General features: G+C 40.2%; 3 protein-coding genes across 5 annotated transcripts; all 3 read left to right on the forward strand.

Moving 5' to 3' along the window:
• The first annotated feature begins 1,022 nt into the window (after positions 1 to 1,022).
• On the forward strand, positions 1,023 to 12,300 carry LOC106877876 (L-aminoadipate-semialdehyde dehydrogenase-phosphopantetheinyl transferase). Of its 3 annotated transcripts, XR_016244006.1 has the most exons (8): positions 1,046 to 1,184; positions 3,455 to 3,613; positions 4,542 to 4,770; positions 5,932 to 6,053; positions 6,721 to 6,987; positions 8,618 to 8,810; positions 11,694 to 11,800; positions 11,892 to 12,235. XR_016244006.1 is itself a non-coding variant. In XM_089361621.1 (7 exons), exons 1-6 carry the CDS (start codon positions 1,146 to 1,148, stop codon positions 8,786 to 8,788), a joined length of 987 nt encoding a protein of 328 aa, XP_089217747.1. In that variant the 5' UTR covers positions 1,046 to 1,145; the 3' UTR covers positions 8,789 to 8,810; positions 11,892 to 12,300. The 3 variants fall into 3 exon arrangements, 2 of the variants coding, with proteins under 2 accessions (XP_014782400.1, XP_089217747.1); XM_089361621.1 differs by lacking the exon at positions 11,694 to 11,800 and having other exon boundaries at positions 11,892 to 12,300; XM_014926914.3 differs by lacking the exons at positions 11,694 to 11,800; positions 11,892 to 12,235 and having other exon boundaries at positions 1,023 to 1,143; positions 8,618 to 8,914.
• Positions 12,301 to 12,391: 91 nt separating this feature from the next.
• On the forward strand, positions 12,392 to 13,282 carry LOC149132871 (uncharacterized). The gene has a single exon (XM_089361622.1). It carries the CDS (start codon positions 12,392 to 12,394, stop codon positions 13,280 to 13,282), a length of 891 nt encoding a protein of 296 aa, XP_089217748.1.
• Positions 13,283 to 13,332: 50 nt separating this feature from the next.
• Positions 13,333 to 13,842, forward strand: LOC149132872 (uncharacterized). Its single transcript, XM_089361306.1, has one exon. It carries the CDS (start codon positions 13,333 to 13,335, stop codon positions 13,840 to 13,842), a length of 510 nt encoding a protein of 169 aa, XP_089217432.1.
• Positions 13,843 to 19,894: the final 6,052 nt, after the last annotated feature.

Genomic DNA, 19,894 nt, shown 5'->3' on the forward strand with positions numbered 1-19,894 from the left:
GAGGAAAATGACTTGCTGACTGACACAACATGGTTTCCGACCAGGATGAAGCTGCTTGACTCCGCTCTTGAAATAGCTGCTCAACCTCTCAAATGTGGAAGTGATATACCTCGACTTTGCAAAGGCCTTCGATAAAGTCGATCATGGAATGAAATGTCACAAACTGCGTGATATCGGTATAGTCGGGAAATTGGGAGAATGGCTGCATGACTTTCTGAAGGATAGAAGTCAGGTGATAGTAGCCAATGAGACCACCTCCAATGACAGGCAAATAGTGAGCGGTGTTCTGCAAGGCACTGTTTTGGGACACTTGCCCAAGGTATCACGCAGTGGGATTGAACCCGACACCACATGGTTGGGAAGCAAGTTTCTTACCACACACCCACGCCTGCGCCTATGTATGTATGTATGTATGTATGTATGTATGTATGTATGTATCAGAGGCGTATATTCCGAGTGAGCTAGGTGTGTCCTGCACACCCATCGAAAATGGCAAATTCGTTATAAATATTAACCTTACTCATTAATTTAATCCCAAATCTTAATGGAAAACTTTTGTTATACTCCTGCTTGAAATTAGTGGCATTGAGCGTAGCAGCACATCCAATACAACAACCACCATACGCCACTGGTATGCAGACATGGGACAAATAGACGTTGAGAGTCTACTTACACAGCGTCAATAAAAGTATGTGAATGTTACTCTACGATGTGCGCGCGCGGATGTGTATCTGTAAGTATTTGTGTGTATGTGTGTGTGTGTGTGTGTCGCGTAATATTTATACACACACATACACACACACATATATACACACAGATTTCTAGACGTAAGCACACATGGCTGTGTGGTAAGAACTTTGCTTCCCAACCACATGGTTTCAGGTTCGGTTCCGTTGCGAGACATCCTGACCACCAAGTATCTTCTACTTTTGTCCCAGGCTGACCAAAGCCTTGTGAATGGTTTGATAGACAGAAACTGAATGAAACCTGTCGAATAGAGAGAGGGAGAGAGAAAGATTGGTGGAGGGAGGCTGGGAGGGACGAATGAATGGATATACATGTAGGTGTCACTTTACTGCCTTGTTTTTTTTACAAGAGACATATTTTCCCCAGTCACCGCTTTAGCACTCATCAGACGGTGTTGTATGTATAACTTTGACAAATTATGGTATTTTAATACTAATGTTAGTATAGCCTATTATTTAGATTGTATATTATTTCATTTTTGTTTATTTAATTGACACTCGCTTCTCGCCACCTTTTTCTTGTTGCCCAAGTAGGCCTTGAATCAATACATTCCACCCTGACCATCTCCACCGCTTTAGGCATAGTGTTTCTTAGTTAACATTATCCAGTGTGTCCTTTTTTAAGACGGTTGTGTGTAATTTGAGGAAGATTTAGCTGCTATTTCCTACACATCAATTGACCAACCTTTGCTCGTGTGTGTAAAATGTTTCTGTTAAGTTTATGTTTATAGTTCCCTTTACATTTACTTTAATTCATAAATAGTAAGGTAATATCAAGGAAAGAATATGGCATTTGTATTAACTATATTACTACTACTAATGCGTGGCACCTTGGACAAGCGTCTTCCAGTCTCAGGTAGCTTAATATCTTGTGAGTAAAATTTGGTAGAAAAACACCGTACAGTTCCTATGTATACAAATGCGTGTGTGCATGTCTTTGCATTGACACACTTGAGCAGTCAAGTGATGAGCTAACCGAATCGTTAGCACGGAGGGCAAAATGCTTAGAGGCATTTAATCCATCTTTACGTTCTGAGTTCAAATTCCACCAAGGTTGACTTTACCTTTCATTTTTTTCAGGGTTGATAAAATAAGTACCAACCAGTTGAAGAGTGGGGTCGATGTAATCGACTTCCCCCTCCCTCTAAATTGCTGGCCTTGTGCCAAAATTTGAAACCAATATTTGTTTATACCCTTACATAAAACAAGCATGTCCTTCAGCTCATTGATTCAGCATGCAAATTCCATTGGAATAAAATACCTTGGATGAGGGGTTGGTATCAGAAAGGACATCTAGCCCCCAAAGAATACTTCCCATAGTAGTCTCTTCCAGCCCATGGCTGCATGAAAGAGGTGACCAAATACACAACAATGCTGATAATTATATATATACTGATTTTAAATTTTGGCACAAGGTCAACAATTTTTGGGGAGGGGATAAGTTGATTGCATCAACACCAGTGCTCAACTGATCCTTAAAAGATTGATCCCTGAAAAATTGAAAGGCAAAGTCGACCTCAGCGGAATTTGAACTCAGAATGTTAAGATGGACACAATGCTGCTAAGCATTTTGCCTGACAAGCTAACAATTCTGCCAGCTCCCCTTATATATATATATGTGTGTGTGCATATATATATATTAAGAAAAAGAAGGCAGTCGGGATTTGGATAAAAATTATTTATTTAACGCTTTCGTCCTTTTCAAGGATTCATCATGCATGATTTCTTATAGGAAGTTAGTTGAAAAAAATCCTGAGTTGAATTTTGTTTTCCTGGGTTTGGGAAAACATTTCTTCATTTGACAGCCATCATCCTATAGATATCAACTGGTGAAATAACTATATTCATATCATACCTCCTGACTTTCTTTATATTCTATATGCTCCTCATGAAATAATTTTCACTGATTGGATTCACTGGATTTCAACTGCTCTCCTATATATTGGTTTACTTTTTGGTGTATAGCCAAGTCTACTGAAAGGAGCTTTTTTGTGATTACCACTGGATTATATAAATCCATATACTGTGCATTAAGTATTTAGTATTGACTGCCAGAAAAAAAGTACTCTTTATCACAGATTAATAATATTCTATTTTGGTCAAGGAGAAACTCAGAATAGTAAGAGCTTGGTTCAACTAAAATAAAATAAAATATTTATGCACAAGCATGGTTATGCAGTAGAAAGTTTGCTTCCCAACCACATGGTTCCAGGTTCAGTTCCAGTTTGTTACCTTGGGTAAGAGTCTTCCACTCTAGCCCCGGGTCGATCAAAGCCTTTTGAGTGGACTTGGTGGATGGAAACTGAAACAATCCCATCATGTATATCTATAAGTATATATATGTGCGTGTTTGTGCCCCCCCCCCACCACTGCTTTAATCTGATGTTGGTTTGTTTACATCCCCGGAACTGCAGTTTGGCAAAAAAGACTAGAATAAGTACCAAGTTTAAAAAAACGTAATTGCTGGGCTCAATTTGTTCTATTAAACCCTTCAAGATGGTGCCCCAGCATGGCCACAATCTAATGACTGAAACAAATAAAAGAACATCTGTATTACACAATGTCTATTATTCACATGGTATTGATCAGCATGAAACCACAGTAAAAAACATTTACCTAAGGTGCTATAACATGGGATCAAATCTAGACCAAACATCTTAACCACAAAGCAAAGTTAGTCTTGTTTTTTCTTTTTCTTTTTTCTCCAGCTTATGAAGAAATTCATGGCAGGATTGCGACTTGCATTTAATTTTGGTTTGTGGAACCCTTTACAATCAGAATGGACCTTTGCTGCTCAGTGTATCCAACCTGAAGAAAAAGAACGTATTTCTCAGTTCATGTTCCAAAAAGATGCCAAAGCTGCAATGGTAAGTCTTAGTAGGAATTTATTTCTAGACGTGAAGTTTCCACAGCTGGAGTGGGGTGGGAGTATGAATTATGATGGAGGAGTGTTGGTTGATTAGAGTTGAGTTGTGTTGTGGGGAGAGGATGAGTATTGGTGTAAGAGTACTATTATTATTGTTGTTGATAAAGCAGCAAGCTGACAGAATCGTTAACACACCGGACAAAATGTTTAGCGATATTTTACCCGTCACTACTTTCTGAGTTCAAATTCCACCGAGGTCAACTTTGCCTTTCATCCTTTTGGCGGCTGATAAAATAAGTGCCAGTTGAACATGGGTTGATGTAATTGACTCATCTCCACCTCTCCCAAGCTGCCCTTGTGGCAAAAATTTTAAATAATTATTATTGTAGAAATATTACATTTCTAAATCCCTGTGAGAGATTTATAGCAGCACAAGAAAGTAATGGTATGTTGTCAACTTACTGTGACAGTTCCATGAAAGGGAAGAATGCTATTGCTATTTTGTTCTAGGAAAAACCGTTTCCTGTTAGCCATGAGACATTTTCTGTGTCCTTATGTTTTCAAAGGGGGAGATAAGCACCTCCACCCAGCAAAGCCAGCACCCAGAGATTAGTTTCAGAGTCATTGCTCATCATCAGTCTGGAGTAGCATGGCTTGCTAACTGAATTTTTTATTACAGGCATATGATCAGCTAGAAAAAGGAGCCAAATCTCCTTCACATCCCAGTCTTCCACCTAAAAAAATGAAAGCACCCATTGGATAATGTAGTCCTATATACACAATGGATGAGATGGTCAAGGATGGATCACCTTTGATCATAAGCCAGAGTCAGGGCTGACAAGGGATCAAACTATAAAATATTTGCCAATTAACTTATCAATGATATAATTATTCATCCTTTCTTTCTTTGTCTTTCTCTAATTTTCTAGGCTGGTCGTTTGTTAATCCGTAAATCTCTGAGTAGTTTACTGCAAGTCCCCTACTCCTCATTGGTACTCAGCCGGACTGACAAAGGAAAGCCGTATCTATCATCTGTAGGCAATGCCTTCAGCAAAACTTCACCCCATTTCAATATTGCCCACCATGGCAATTTCACTGTCTTAGCTACCCACCCAAATGTTGACATTGGGGTAGACATCATGAAAGTAGAACAACCAAGTAGGTAAACAGGTATTTTTTTTACTTTGTTTTCATTCGTTATATTTGTAACACTAGCAGTTGTTGTTGTTATTGCTTAACCCCAGGTGTGCCCTTGTTGGACAGATGGGAACATCTGTGACTACTTCATCCAATACAAACTTCCCTTCAATCGCTCACTCTTGCTAGAAATAGCAGCCAAATCTCCCTCAAATTGCATTCTATCACCATTTTCTTGTTATATGATCAAAGGCATACCAACCATGACCATCCTGCCTTTCCCTAAAACAGAACTACATTTATTTTTTAATGATGGGAGAGTATAGGGATTTGAGAGAAATTTGGCTGCTATATCTAACAGGTCAGGAGAGCCACATAATTGTTGTTTGTGTTGCATCCCTTTATGTCCCATAACCTATCCGTTTGACAAGTAGATATCAATAAAATGGATGCCAGGTTGAAGAAAATACAATGGTTGATGTAGTCAACTAAATTTTTAAAGGTAGTACTCCAGCTTGGCCACAATCTGTAAAACCATAAAACAATACTCTTGTGTTACACACGACTGTATACATGTGTGTATACAACTGTGTGTAGATACAGCTGGATTTATGTGTGTATACAATTTCATGCATGTTGTATATATGTATGTCTATGTGTATTTTATTTGGCAAGTTGTAGCACCTGTTCAGCCACCCTGCCAGGGATACAATAAAGTCATGGGACTGCTGCATGGCAGATTGTGAAGAGGTAGCAGAAGAGCTCAACTGAGCCAACAGTGCTTTATACATTGATACTAAGCAGAGGAATCCTAGAAGATCAATGGTCAGGATTACCCAGCTCTGTGAAGAGAGTAACTGCAGCGCATTCATAGGGGCAGCATCCATGGTTGTGTAATTAGATATTCACTATGACTCAAGCTTCCAATTCTAATTCATAATAACAGAATTGGATGGCAACAGAGACCTGGGAATCTGCAAAAGCAGCACAACCAAAGAAGAGATGTGTGTGTAATGCATACATCTGTGTTTATGTATGTATGAATGTTTGTGGGTGGATGTTTTGTTTCTCTGTTCTTCCCTAATTGCAAAGCATACCTTCCTATGCACTTTGTTTAGCTCCATATAAGGAAGCTTCCAGAAAAAATTTCCTACTACTTCTTCCACATGGAATCTATTTCAGTGGGAAGGACTGTCAAGAAATTCTTCCATGATATGAGACGACAGTTCACTGAGCTTGAGTGGGGAGTGATCCAGTCAACAGGAAGTGAATTCAACCAGCTCCTCATGTTTTACAGACATTGGGTATGTATTTATTATTATCAGACCAAGGAAATCAGTAGAGCAATGAACAAAATGCATTGTGGTTTTTAATTGCATCTGTTTACATTCAGAGTTCAAATCCTGTTGAAGTTGACATTATATTTTATATTTTATTCTTCCTGGGTCAATAAAATAGATACCACTAAAGTATTGGAAGTCAATTTAAAACACAATACATCAAGTTTGTGGCTATATTCCAGCTATCAATTGAATGGGAATCATTCCCAATAATTTTCAGTTCCTTTTTTCAACATTCCAAGTGCTCTTACAATCACTGGTGTTGTAACCACCTTGAGATGTCACATTTTTCAATTTCAATTTATATTTTCTGAGCTTGTCAAATTCTTTTGCCAAGATATGATCACAAGGAATGCTAATGTTGATCAATAAACAAACTTTATTGTTTTGGTCTTTCACAATAGTATCTGGTTTATTAGCTTTGATGGTTCAGTCTCTATGTATTGGAAAGTCCCAAAGAATCATTACATTTTCTCCCTCAGTTACAGCCTCAGGGTGGTGTCAGTAGTTTTGATTTAATAATGCCGACATATTAACCAGTCTAGATATATTATTATCATCATCATCATCATCATCATCATCATAATTATCATCATTATCATAATTATTATTATCATCATCATTTTTCCAGTGTTTGAAAGAAAGTGTGGTTAAATGTCTTGGAGCTGGAATTGGTTTCGGCCTGGACAGGTTAGAATTTCATGTATCCAGTCCTCTACCGACCAATGGCAACACTGTTACTGACACAGTTCTCTTGTTGGATGGTAAAATCAACAAAGAGTGGACATTTGAAGAGACTCTACTGGAAGGTGACCACTGCATCGCCATAGCTTACCAATATCTTACACCACAGAACCATCTTACAGCACTAGAAACCAAAATAAACAATAACGAAAAGGTTTTTCAAGTGTTTTCTTCTTTTAATGTGTGAACAGTGGAATTTTTTTTTTAAATAAACTTGTTTTTATGTATCTCCAAGAATAGTGGGAGTGAACTTTCAGTGTTTGTATGTGTGGGTAGGGTTTTGTTGTTTAACTCCAAGTCTATATTTAGCCTGGAGATTTATGATCAAAGGTATTTCTGTTATAACTATCATGTTTGTTGACTGATGTTTGATCTTTTCTTCAGGCACAATGTATCCAGGACTACATTATCCAACATGTCTATCCTTGTAATGAGATATAGGGCTGTAATTTGATGAACATTTGGTTGCTATTCCTAGCAGGTTAATCTACCACATAAAGGTTTTCTCATTGTTTTGACTGTTGTTGTTAAACCCCAGATCAACCTTGTTATAGGAGACCCATGATCAAAAGGGTTTCAGCTATGGCCATCCTGACTTTTTAGGCAGTCATTATACATCAAAAAGTACATTATCGAACATATCCTTGAGGCTGTGACCGGTTAGATTATTGTTGTAGTTGGTGGTGGTGGTGATGGTGGTGTTTAACCCTAGGTCAGCCCCACACAGCAGACCTGTGATCAAATACATTCCAGCCATGACCATTCCAGCTTTTATATTTCAATATAATGTAGTATCTAGTACTACATTTATATTGTGTCCTTCCATTTTTAAGCTAGTAGAGTATGATTTGGTTACTATTTCTTGCAGGTTGAATGACCACTTACTGTCCTCACTGCTGCTTCTCATGTGAATCATGAAGTGGTTCCTGTACTTATACCACCCTGCACTGCATCTTTACACATGAGTGGACTAAACCATTTAGAGCCAAATGCCTCAGCTACTGACACACCTCAGTAACTGCAGCAGGATTACAGGAACACCTTCATGTCTTCACTGGTTCACCATATTCACCCACTTGTTATTGTTAAGCCATGGGTCAGGTCTAACTGAACAAATCTGTGATCTGAAGCATTCCAACTGTGACTATCTCCTCTCTTAGCATATCAGTTTCTACATGGATGTAATGTACTTTGGGCCTCACAGAGGGGATGACAGGGAACCAAGACTCCTGGCAATCTGCTATGCTTGAGAATATATGTCAAGGTAGATAAATACTTGGTTGTCCTTGCATACAGGTATGTCCCCTGCATCCCTTCTTCTTCAGCTGAGGAAGAGCACTTGTGCCAATGCTGCAAAATAGCACCCAGTACACTATGTTAAGTGGTTGGCATTAGGAAGGGCATCCAGTTATAGAAACCATGTCACAACAGGCATGGAGCTCAGGCAGCCCTCCAGCTGACCATCTTCTGTCAAACCATCCAACTCATGCCAGCATGGAAAATGGACGTTAAACGATGATGGTCGTGGTCATGGTGGACAGTAGAGTATGATGCAAGAGAGATTCGGATACTATTTTTAACTGATTAAATGACTGTGTACAGCCTCTCTTATTTGCCCAATCCAAATATATTCAGGGCATAAAACAAAAGACTCCCATTTAAAACAGTAGGGTGTTGAGTCAGAGAAAATGTGGTTGACATCTTAAAATCTTTATTGTCTTGCATAGAAACATTAAATGACATTTCTAGATTTGAAAAATTATTTTATCTTTTTGTTCTTTCAGGAATCACAACAAAGTCTCGTTGAAGCTTCAACTATTAAACCATTTAGAATCCTTTCCTTTCAAGAACTGATAGCCAATGCCAAGCCCCAGACACCAGCTGATCTCGAATACTGGCAGAACTTTGATTCCAAACTAGAAAGACCCAAAAAACAACAGGAATCAGTCACATAACCTTTCAATGTGCAATTGCTCAGTGTGTATATATAGATATATATTTGTGTGTGTGTATGTGTGCGTGTATATATATATATATATATATATATATATAAAGTGTAGTATATTGCCACTTAAGTGTGGCTGACCCCTAGGGGTGGATGTTACTGTTGCTTTTAGCCCCAGGAGGACATCTCCTCCAGCTGGCTTATCGACACACGACTGTGTCCTGTTTGCCAAGGGAGTTATCCCTCTCACCACGACCAGCAGCACGAACGTATCCGGATTTCAGGGTTATTTCCCTTCTTCGGCGTTCGACAGCTGATGACCTTGGTGAGAGAGAAAAACCTGGCAAAATCTTATATCTTCTTTTCCAGTGGCATTCTTCACTGATATTGAAAAGGTGAAAACAAGCAATGTTAATTCTCTAAATGAAGTATTAACAGTAACTGCACGATAAAGTGTAGTATATTGCCACTTAAGTGTGGCTGACCCCTAGGGGTGGATGTTACTGTTGCTTTTAGCCCCAGGAGGACATCTCCTCCAGCTGGCTTATCGACACACGACTGTGTCCTGTTTGCCAAGGGAGTTATCCCTCTCACCACGACCAGCAGCACGAACGTATCCGGATTTCAGGGTTATTTCCCTTCTTCGGCGTTCGACAGCTGATGACCTTGGTGAGAGAGAAAAACCTGGCAAAATCTTATATCTTCTTTTCCAGTGGCATTCTTCACTGATATTGAAAAGGTGAAAACAAGCAATGTTAATTCTCTAAATGAAGTATTAACAGTAACTGCACGATAAAGTGTAGTATATTGCCACTTAAGTGTGGCTGACCCCTAGGGGTGGATGTTACTGTTGCTTTTAGCCCCAGGAGGACATCTCCTCCAGCTGGCTTATCGACACACGACTGTGTCCTGTTTGCCAAGGGAGTTATCCCTCTCACCACGACCAGCAGCACGAACGTATCCGGATTTCAGGGTTATTTCCCTTCTTCGGCGTTCGACAGCTGATGACCTTGGTGAGAGAGAAAAACCTGGCAAAATAAGCCAGCTGGAGGAGATGTCCTCCTGGGGCTAAAAGCAACAGTAACATCCACCCCTAGGGGTCAGCCACACTTAAGTGGCAATATACTACACTTTATCGTGCAGTTACTGTTAATACTTCATTTAGAGAATTAACATTGCTTGTTTTCACCTTTTCAATATCAGTGAAGAATGCCACTGGAAAAGAAGATATAAGATTTTGCCAGGTTTTTCTCTCTCACCAAGGTCATCAGCTGTCGAACGCCGAAGAAGGGAAATAACCCTGAAATCCGGATACGTTCGTGCTGCTGGTCGTGGTGAGAGGGATAACTCCCTTGGCAAACAGGACACAGTCGTGTGTCGATAAGCCAGCTGGAGGAGATGTCCTCCTGGGGCTAAAAGCAACAGTAACATCCACCCCTAGGGGTCAGCCACACTTAAGTGGCAATATACTACACTTTATCGTGCAGTTACTGTTAATACTTCATTTAGAGAATTAACATTGCTATATATATATATATATGTATATATAAAATCTCCAGGATTCGTGAGAATCAGGTATTTAAATAGTGAAAGCACCAAGGTCAGCCCAGTGATAGTGCTATCTTGTACAAACAATGTTTAACAACAAGTACGCACTCACTGAAGTAAACATGGATTTGTTCTCCAGTTATGCAAACATTTTCAAGCAGCTGTCTGAATATACAATGAGTCATCAAGGTCACACATAGATACACTCACTGCACCTATTGATCCATCGTCCATAGACTCTGGATCCCAACAAATTGCATGTTCCAAGTTAGGTGAAGGATGAACAATAACACATGGATTGTGGTTCACAACAGCTGTTTCAGGCATGTTATTTTATTGATGAAGAGAAGTGTTACGTTTTGTCGGGTGTTTACAGGATGTAACACTGCTATTCATCAATAAAAAAAAAACATGTCTGAAACAGCTGCAGTGAACCACAATCTATCCGTTGTTATTAAATATATATATATATATATATATATATATATATATATATATATATATATATATATTCTGTACATACATTATAGTTGTTTATTCAAGTATAAGGTAAGGGAGTATATTTACAAATTACAGTTTCATTCATTCAACCATTTTTTTTCTACATCCACTGATTAATCCAATCAAATTAATCGGGTTAAGTGAAGAAACCATGTTTTGAATGTATTTAATCTGCAATTTACTTAGACACAGGTACATATATAGAAGACTCTACCTACTTCTAACATGACTGTATGTTGAGTACTTTTATAGTTCTGTACCACAAAGTAAGCAAAAGCACAACCATATGTACATAAATATATGTGTGTGTGTGTGTGTGTGAATGTATAGATATGAATATGTAATATGTGTATATATACATATATATATATATAAGTGATTCATCATTGATGATGCATCTCATAGCATCCACAAAATGCATCTTAAAGCATATATAGATACACACACACACACATATATATATATATTTATGAATTTGTTTTGCAAGTTTTCTTCTGTGAAACCATGTGTTGAAACAGATATTGTTATATTTCAGGATGGTCATTTATTTATTCATTTATTTGGCAGGAAAGAAAAATTACCATCCCAAAATATAACATCATTATCATCATCATTTAACGTTTGTTATCCATGCTGGCATATATGTGTGTGTGTGTGTGTGTATACATATATATATATTACAGTAATATCTGGGGGAATCTGACAGGTGGCAGCACTGGACACCTGTGGTGTTTTCACTCCTTTTTACCTTAAGAGAGAATTTTCTTCTCAGTAACTGCAGTGAATTTGCCTTTAACAGTTGAAATATATCAGAAACATGTTTTAACTAACCTAATATTCATATGTATGTGTATATATATATATAGGAACCTGGCAGGCGTGAAGTGGATTCGATCCACTTTACCCATATTTGAATAGCTAGGCCGAACCAGTCTCCACCACTTGACCCTCTTCTGCTCCATCTAGAATTGAGGTAAACAAGCTAAATCCTTTGCACTCACTGCCCTGCTTCATGGCTATATAAACAGGACACTCCAAGAAAACTTCCTCTTTTCTCTTTCTAGTGACCAGTGGTCACTTGACGTCTCATGGAGAAAGATGCCTGGCTGATCAGCTACAACTTGGCAGAGGGAGAAATAACTTTACTGTCAGCCACTGTCAGACAACGGCGCCCACATTATAACCCTACCATCTCTCCCTCTATACAATTACTGCTATAAAAGAAGGAACATACAGATACAGGCCTACATTCTCAACCTTGCATGTTTTATATACTATTACACTGGCCTACCCGTCGTGGTATGGCAACCTAGAATGTAACGGCATAAATAAATATTTTCTTATAAAAAATGATCTTCATCGTTCAATTCTATAACCGTTACAAGTGGTGACCCCGAACAAGAGAATCGCAGCCTTCACAAAAACATGAAACGTTACACATGGTGATCTCCGAGCGAAAGAATTTCTACCTTCTGCATTTTTCCTGAATTCGAACTTAAAAACTACATTCTTCAGATCTACAGTCGTTAAACCAAGAGAAAATACCAACTCATTTTCATAATATATGCACTTTCCGGAGCAAGACACGCCTGCAACCTCTTCGTCTGTAGACATGGCACTGCCTCAGGCCACAATTTCTGTGAAATTGCCATCCTTCTGGTCTTTTGATCCGGCCTTATGGTTCGCCCACGTCGAGGCTCAGTTTGCTGCGAATAGGATAACAAGCGACGCAGCAAAACTGACGCATTTAATCGGTGCCCTTTCTCCTGAAATAATGATGGAGGTCAGGGACTTGATTATGGCCCCACCAGGTTCCGTGTCTTACGACACTTTTAAGAACGAACTAATTAAAAGGACCTCCGTCTCGGAGCAACGGCGGCTACACCAACTCTTAATTTCCGAAGAGTTGGGAGATAAAACTCCGTCGCAACTATTACGACGGATGAAACAACTGCTAGGTGATCAGACCTTGCCAGACGGGATATTTAAACAGATATTCCTGAAACGTCTGCCTGCCAACACACAAGTGATACTGGCATCTACGAAAGAATCGGCTTCTGCCGATGAACTGGCCGAGAGAGCAGATCGAATCGCTGAGGCAGCCAGCCCCTTCTCGACAATGGCGCCAATATCTTCCACCAATCCTTTTGCTACTTCTTCGGATTCATCGGAAATGCTGGAAGTACGTGCACTCCTGACTCAACAGGCAGCACAGATTCAGACACTCGCAGCACAATTGCAAGAGCTGAAATGTCGCAGCCGCTCACCGCACAAGAACAACCAACCCCGACGCTTTCATAGAAGACGTTCAAGGAGCCCTAGCGTCAACCGGCGGTTTCCTCGGTTTTGCTATTTCCACAGGAAATACGGCAAAAACGCGTTTTCCTGCAATCAACCCTGTTCTTTCCACAGACATACTCCTGCTGGCCCGGGAAACGAGCAAGCCAGGTTGTAGGGGCGACGGTCGCTCCTGGCGCAGGTAAACAAAGTCGCCTTTTCTTCATTATGGACCATACTACAGGTACCCGTTTTCTCATGGACACTGGAGCTGAAGTTAGCATCATCCCCGTCTCACTAACCTCGGGACATAGGAAACAAATGCCAACCTTTCTTCAGGTTGTGAATCAATCCCCTATTCAAACTTTTGGCGAGCAATCCCTCACACTAAATTTAGGCCTTCGTCGCGCTTTTCAGTGGATTTTCGTTGTGGCAAAATTACCCACTCCTATTATAGGTGCTGATTTTTTACACCACTTCAGCCTCCTGGTCGACGTCAAAAAACGTAGACTCGTTGATACAACTACCGACCTCACTGTACGCGGTATAACCGCACGTATGTCCACAGTAGGTCCAGTCATGTTACGGAAAGAGACCAGCCGATTCGAAGCACTCCTCCGTAAATATCCGGACATCACCCGACCACTATTTAAACACAAGGACGTCAAGCACGTGATTATGCACCATATTGAAACCACCGGACCACCTGTTGCCTCCAGACCGCCTGCGGGTCACTAAAGAAGAATTTCAACATATGTTAAATCTGGGGATAATTCAACCATCCAGCAGCAGTTGGTCCAGCCCGCTACATTTGGTACCTAAGAAAGAGACGAACGGCTGGCGTCCATGCGGAGACTTCAGAGCCCTCAACAAGGCTACAGTGGCCGATACTTATCCAATTCCGTACTTGCAGGATTTTTCTGCTTCGCTTAACGAAGCACAAATTTTTTCAAAAATCGACCTAGTGAGGGCCTATAATCAGATACCCGTCGAACCCGCCGATGTTCCTAAAACGGCAATTTCCACGCCTTTCGGACTATTCGAGTTTTTGCGGATGCCTTTCGGTCTCCGTAACGCAGCGCAGACATTCCTGCGTTTTATGGATACCGTAACTAGGGACTTACCTTTCGTTTATGCATACATCGACGATATATTGGTAGCTAGTAAATCTGAAGCCGAACATGAAAGACATTTAGAGCAAGTATTTCAGCGGTTAAATGACTACGGCAACGTAATCAACACAAGTAAGTGTATTTTTGGTGTCTCGTCTCTATCTTTCCTCGGCCATACCATTGACAAGGACGGAATCCAGCCCCTACCCAACAAGGTGGAGGCGATAGTCAATTTCCCCATTCCTACTTCACTTCGGAAACTACGTGAATATTTGGTTCTGATTAACTTCTATCGGCGTTTCCTACCACACTGCGCCGAGGTGGCTCAGCCACTTACCGATGTACTGCGCAACAAAACAAAGAAGAGACAGGCCATAACGTTAAGCGACGAAGAGCTGGCCTCTTTTAATAAACTAAAAGATATACTAGCTAGGGCCATGATGCTAGTCTACCCCAAACCAGGTGCCCCACTCAGTTTACTAGTTGACGCGTCCATGTCCGGAGTCGGAGGTGTCCTTCAGCAGTTTGTTAATGGTATGTGGCAACCATTATCGTTTTTCTCTAAGCGACTTCAACCTGCGCAGATGAAATATAGTACTTTTGGACGTGAGCTACTGGCTGCGTATCTGTCCGTAAAACACTTCCACCATATGTTAGAAGGATCCGTTTTCAGCATTTACACGGACCATAAGCCGCTGGTATATGCATTCAGGAAGAAACCCGACTGCCATTCTCCTAGAGAAGTCCGTCACCTCGACTTCATCGCCCAATATTCCACAGATATTCAACATATCAAAGGAGCTAACAACACAGCAGCAGACGCGCTTTCACGCGTCCACCTTAACGCTCTGCACGCCCCGGAGACAATCGATCTCGAGCTGATCGCGGCAGATCAGGAAAACGACGAAGAGCTTAGTAGGCTACGGAATTCGTCGCCCCTCAAATTCCAGCTGTTACCATTATCTTCTTCTACCTCTCATATATGGTGTGATACATCCACTGGCCATGAACGTCCTTACGTCCCCGAACAACACTGACGAAGTGTTTTCACTGCCCTTCACTGCCTATCGCACCCCGGCATTCATGCCACACAGAAGATAATAAGAACTCGTTTTGTGTGGACAAACGTTAACAAGGACATTCGCGCTTGGGTTGAGAGTTGCGCTGCCTGCCAAAAGGCGAAAATACAGTAACATGTAAAATCACCTCTCGGCACTTTCACAACACCGGACGCACGTTTTCAACACATCCACTTGAATATAGTCGGACCTCTACCACCCTCTCAAAACTATACGCACCTCTTAACCTGCATCGACCGCTTTTCTCGATGGCCCGAGGTTTTCCCTCTGTCCGATATTTCAGCGGAAACCGTCGCTAAAGCGTTGATATCACACTGGGTATCGCGCTTTGGTGTCCCCGCGACCATCATGACAGACAGAGGACGGCAATTCGATTCGCGCCTTTTCAATGAACTCACGCGCCTGATCGGTTCCAAGCACTGCCGCACAACAGCGTATCACCCAGCAGCAAACGGCATGATAGAGAGATTCCACAGGCAATTAAAAGCAGCCATACGTGCATGTCCAGAAAGAACCAACTGGATGGAATTCCTTCCTCTTATTCTGCTCGGTATCCGTATATCTGTTAAGGATGACATCGGTCACTCTCCGGCTGAGTTAGTTTACGGCACCACTCTGGCCCTGCCTGGGCAAATGATTGCTCCAGTTCCTCCAAGGGATATTCCTGATCCTACATTTTATGTACATCGTCTACGCGCACATATGTCCCATCTCTCACCTAACGCACCCTGTTTGCAGAAAACCGACACTTATATTCCCTCAGACATTAACCAATGGACGCACGTTTTTATCCGGAACGATGGAATACCATCGCAAATCCGTCCACCGTATTCTGGACCCTACAGAGTACTACAGAGAAAGGAAAAATACTTCCTTGTTGACAGAAATGGCAAGCCAAATACTATTAATATTGATCGACTTAAGAAAGCTATCATCGAACCCGAATTCTCCGCAGCATCGTCCACTCCGAACCAAACCGACACAGTTTCGTCAACACCTCCTGCAAGTACTTCAACGTCCTCACAGCACCCTCGAACAAGAAGCGGACAAAGAGTCCGCTGGCCAGCAAAATACATACAAGTTTGCTATTTCAAAAAAATTCCAGGTGAGTGATTTACAGGCACCAATGCTTTAATTTCCACACGAACTGCTACAAAATTTATTTATATTCTTTTTTCTTTCAACTGAACATTTTATTCATGAACTGAACATTTTATTCATGAACTGAACATTTTCATCGTGAACAGAACATTTATTCATAACCTGAATTTTTTGTCTGCATGCCGTCTCAATTTGATCCATATTCTTTTTCTTCTCGTTTGCTTTGAAATGGTTGTATTGTTGCACACACACCCGCATGCACCTTTTCCTCAGTGCCTGGCCTGGCACACGCATCTGCACACATGATCCATAAACACACAAGAATACTAACTCTGTCACATTCATGCACCACACATACCTTTCTCGCCTGTTTACACATGCTCTGCGCTTATGTTTAGACATAATTTCCCTCCGTTAGACCCTTGTTTGGTCACGTAATTAACAGAGAAAATGATCTGTCTCGCGCATCACTTCAGCATGTTTACACTGTCGTCCCTGCTAACTCAGCAATTAACCACGGCAACAGCACCAGACGCATTTCACTTCGGGCATTTCACCTCCAAAGCATTTCACACACTGCAACCCTGCAGGAAGATCTTTCATATCAATTTTGAAACGTGCCACCGCACTCCTGTATACGCCCTCACGCGCACACACGCGCCCTTTTGCTGTACTCCTGATATGCAAAATTTCTCCTCAATCATTCCTGGGCATTTATCATACATTTCTTTGTTTCCCTTCTTCGTTCGCTTCCCTCCCAGGAAGCTTACTGGCGAGGAGAGTGATATAGGAACCTGGCAGGCGTGAAGTGGATTCGATCCACTTTACCCATATTTGAATAGCTAGGCCGAACCAGTCTCCACCACTTAACCCTTTTCTGACCTCTTCTGCTCCATCTAGAATTGAGGTAAACAAGCTAAATCCTTTGCAGTCACTGCCCTGCTTCATGGCTATATAAACAGGACACTCCAAGAAAACTTCCTCTTTTCTCTTTCTAGTGACCAGTGGTCACTTGACGTCTCATGGAGAAAGATGCCTGGCTGATCAGCTACAACTTGGCAGAGGGAGAAATAACTTTACTGTCAGCCACTGTCAGACAACGGCGCCCACATTATAACCCTACCATCTCTCCCTCTATACAATTACTGCTATAAAAGAAGGAACATACAGATACAGGCCTACATTCTCATCCTTGCATATTTTATATACTATTACACTGGCCTACCCGTCGTGGTATGGCAACATAGAATGTAACAGCATAAATAAATATTTTCTTATAAAAAATGATCTTCATCGTTCAATTCTATAACCGTTACATATATATATGAATATTAGGTTAGTTAAAACATGTTTCTGATATATTTCAACTGTTAAAGGCATTCCATGCTAGCATGGGTTGGACGATTTGACTGAGGACTGGTGAAACCGGATGGCAACACCAGGCTCCAATCTAAATTTGGCAGAGTTTCTACAGCTGGATGCCCTTCCTAACGCCAACCACTCAGAGAGTGTAGTATATATATATCCAGCTGCAGAAACTCTGCCAAATTTAGATTGGAGCCTGGTGTTGCCATCCGGTTTCACCAGTCCTCAGTCAAATCGTCCAACCAATGGTAGCATGGAAAGCGGACGTTAAACGATGATGATGATGATGATGATGATTCAAAACAATTAGAAAGAATACAGAGATTGACACATTTTCTAATTTTTCTTTGAAGTTAACAGTTAATTCTGCAACATACTTAGTTAAAATGATTGACATGTGTTTCTGCTGCATAGAGTATGTGCATTTGCAAATACACCCAGCAATATTCTGCTGTGCACCTTTATTCATGGTCTTTCCAAAAGCAAGGTCTGAAGCGGACTCATTTTAACTATTTAATTATACTGTATAATTGACTGTTAAATTAAAAGAAGAATTTGAAGATGTACCAGTTTCTGTATTCTTTGTATTGTTTTAGATTTACACTCCCAAAAATATTCATAATCCAAAGAAGCAAACTGGAATTTACCCATCAGAAGAATTACTGTAGGATTACTCACTGTAAGCAATATTTGGTGCTTCTTACTACTTGATATGTTTAGCCAGAACATGGAATATACCTCAGAGCTCTTATGGTACCCACCTAGATAATTTATCACTATATTCTTATCGTATATACACACACACACACACACACACACATATATATATATATATATATATATGTGTGTGTGTGTGTGTGTGTGTATGTATGTATGTGTGTATAAAAGAAAAAAATGGGATTAAAAAATCCTGGCAGATATCAATTAAGCAATCAGTATAAAGGAACAAGGTTAAATTTCCAACAATCAGATACCAGCAAATGTAAGTAGAATACAAATCCCAAGTAAATTTTCATGCATGGCAAGTTAATCCAACAATTCTTTTGTGGAATTTTAAGAAATTCAGAGTATTTAACAACAACAAATAATACGTATGAAGAAAATCATATCATTATTTCAGATCACACCATAAAAATCCAATTGTTTCAATTGCATTAACATATATACACACACATGCACACATACATATGTGTGTATATATATATATATATATATATATATATATATATACCTGTATCTTTAGGGTTTGGTTGACTCCAATACCCTTCATAACCTTTATCATTTGCTATTATTAGCACTTATAACAGGTAACACTTAAATAATGGATAAAGAGTTCCCTTAAAGACACTCCTATTCCTTCACAAAAAACTTTCACTATACTCCTTCTTGCTAAAACTAAGGACCTCATCCGAAGAATGAGATGGAAGGCTCTCTTCCACGATAACCAAAAGTATAGGAATTACTCAGGAAACAACAAATTCAACCTCACATCGTATAAGAATCCTCCACACAATCCACATCTCAAAAAAATTCCAAGCGGATATGATCGATTTAATCAAAAGTATTAAATTCTCAAAATACAAATCCCCCTTTCAAAAAAGACTATCACATACTATAAAAAGGTTTACTAATTCCCCCAAATTACACATATTTTCTGATAAAACAGGAAATATGTATCCCATTACCATAGAGGAGTACATTAAATTCATTAGAAACGAGCTCAACCGATCCTACAAGCTAGCATCAACATCTGCTTTAAATGACATCAACACTATCCACTGCAAATTCATGAGGAAACTACACGTGGACGACAGAACAGAACCATACTGCCCAGCACCTCAAGGATCATAAGAAGGATTTTATCACAAAACCATCTATACGCCTAATATGCCCTACCAAATCCGACCTCGGAAGAGTCAGCAAAAACATTCTGGACAAAATAATACCTGTTGTCAAAGAGAAATTAAACGCTAATCTATGGTACCATATTGGGGAGGTCATTACATGGTTTCACACCTTGGATAACAAAAACTCTTTTTCATTCCTGCAATTTGATATAAACAACTACTATTCCTCTATCTCTCCTAAACTTCTAAATAAGGCTATTCTTTTTGCTAGGAATTTTACTAGCAT

The sequence above is a fragment of the Octopus bimaculoides genome, chromosome 13 (genome assembly GCF_046866305.1).
Source record: "Octopus bimaculoides isolate indiv1 chromosome 13, ASM4686630v1, whole genome shotgun sequence".
In the NCBI taxonomy this organism is placed as follows: Eukaryota; Metazoa; Mollusca; class Cephalopoda; order Octopoda; family Octopodidae; genus Octopus; species Octopus bimaculoides.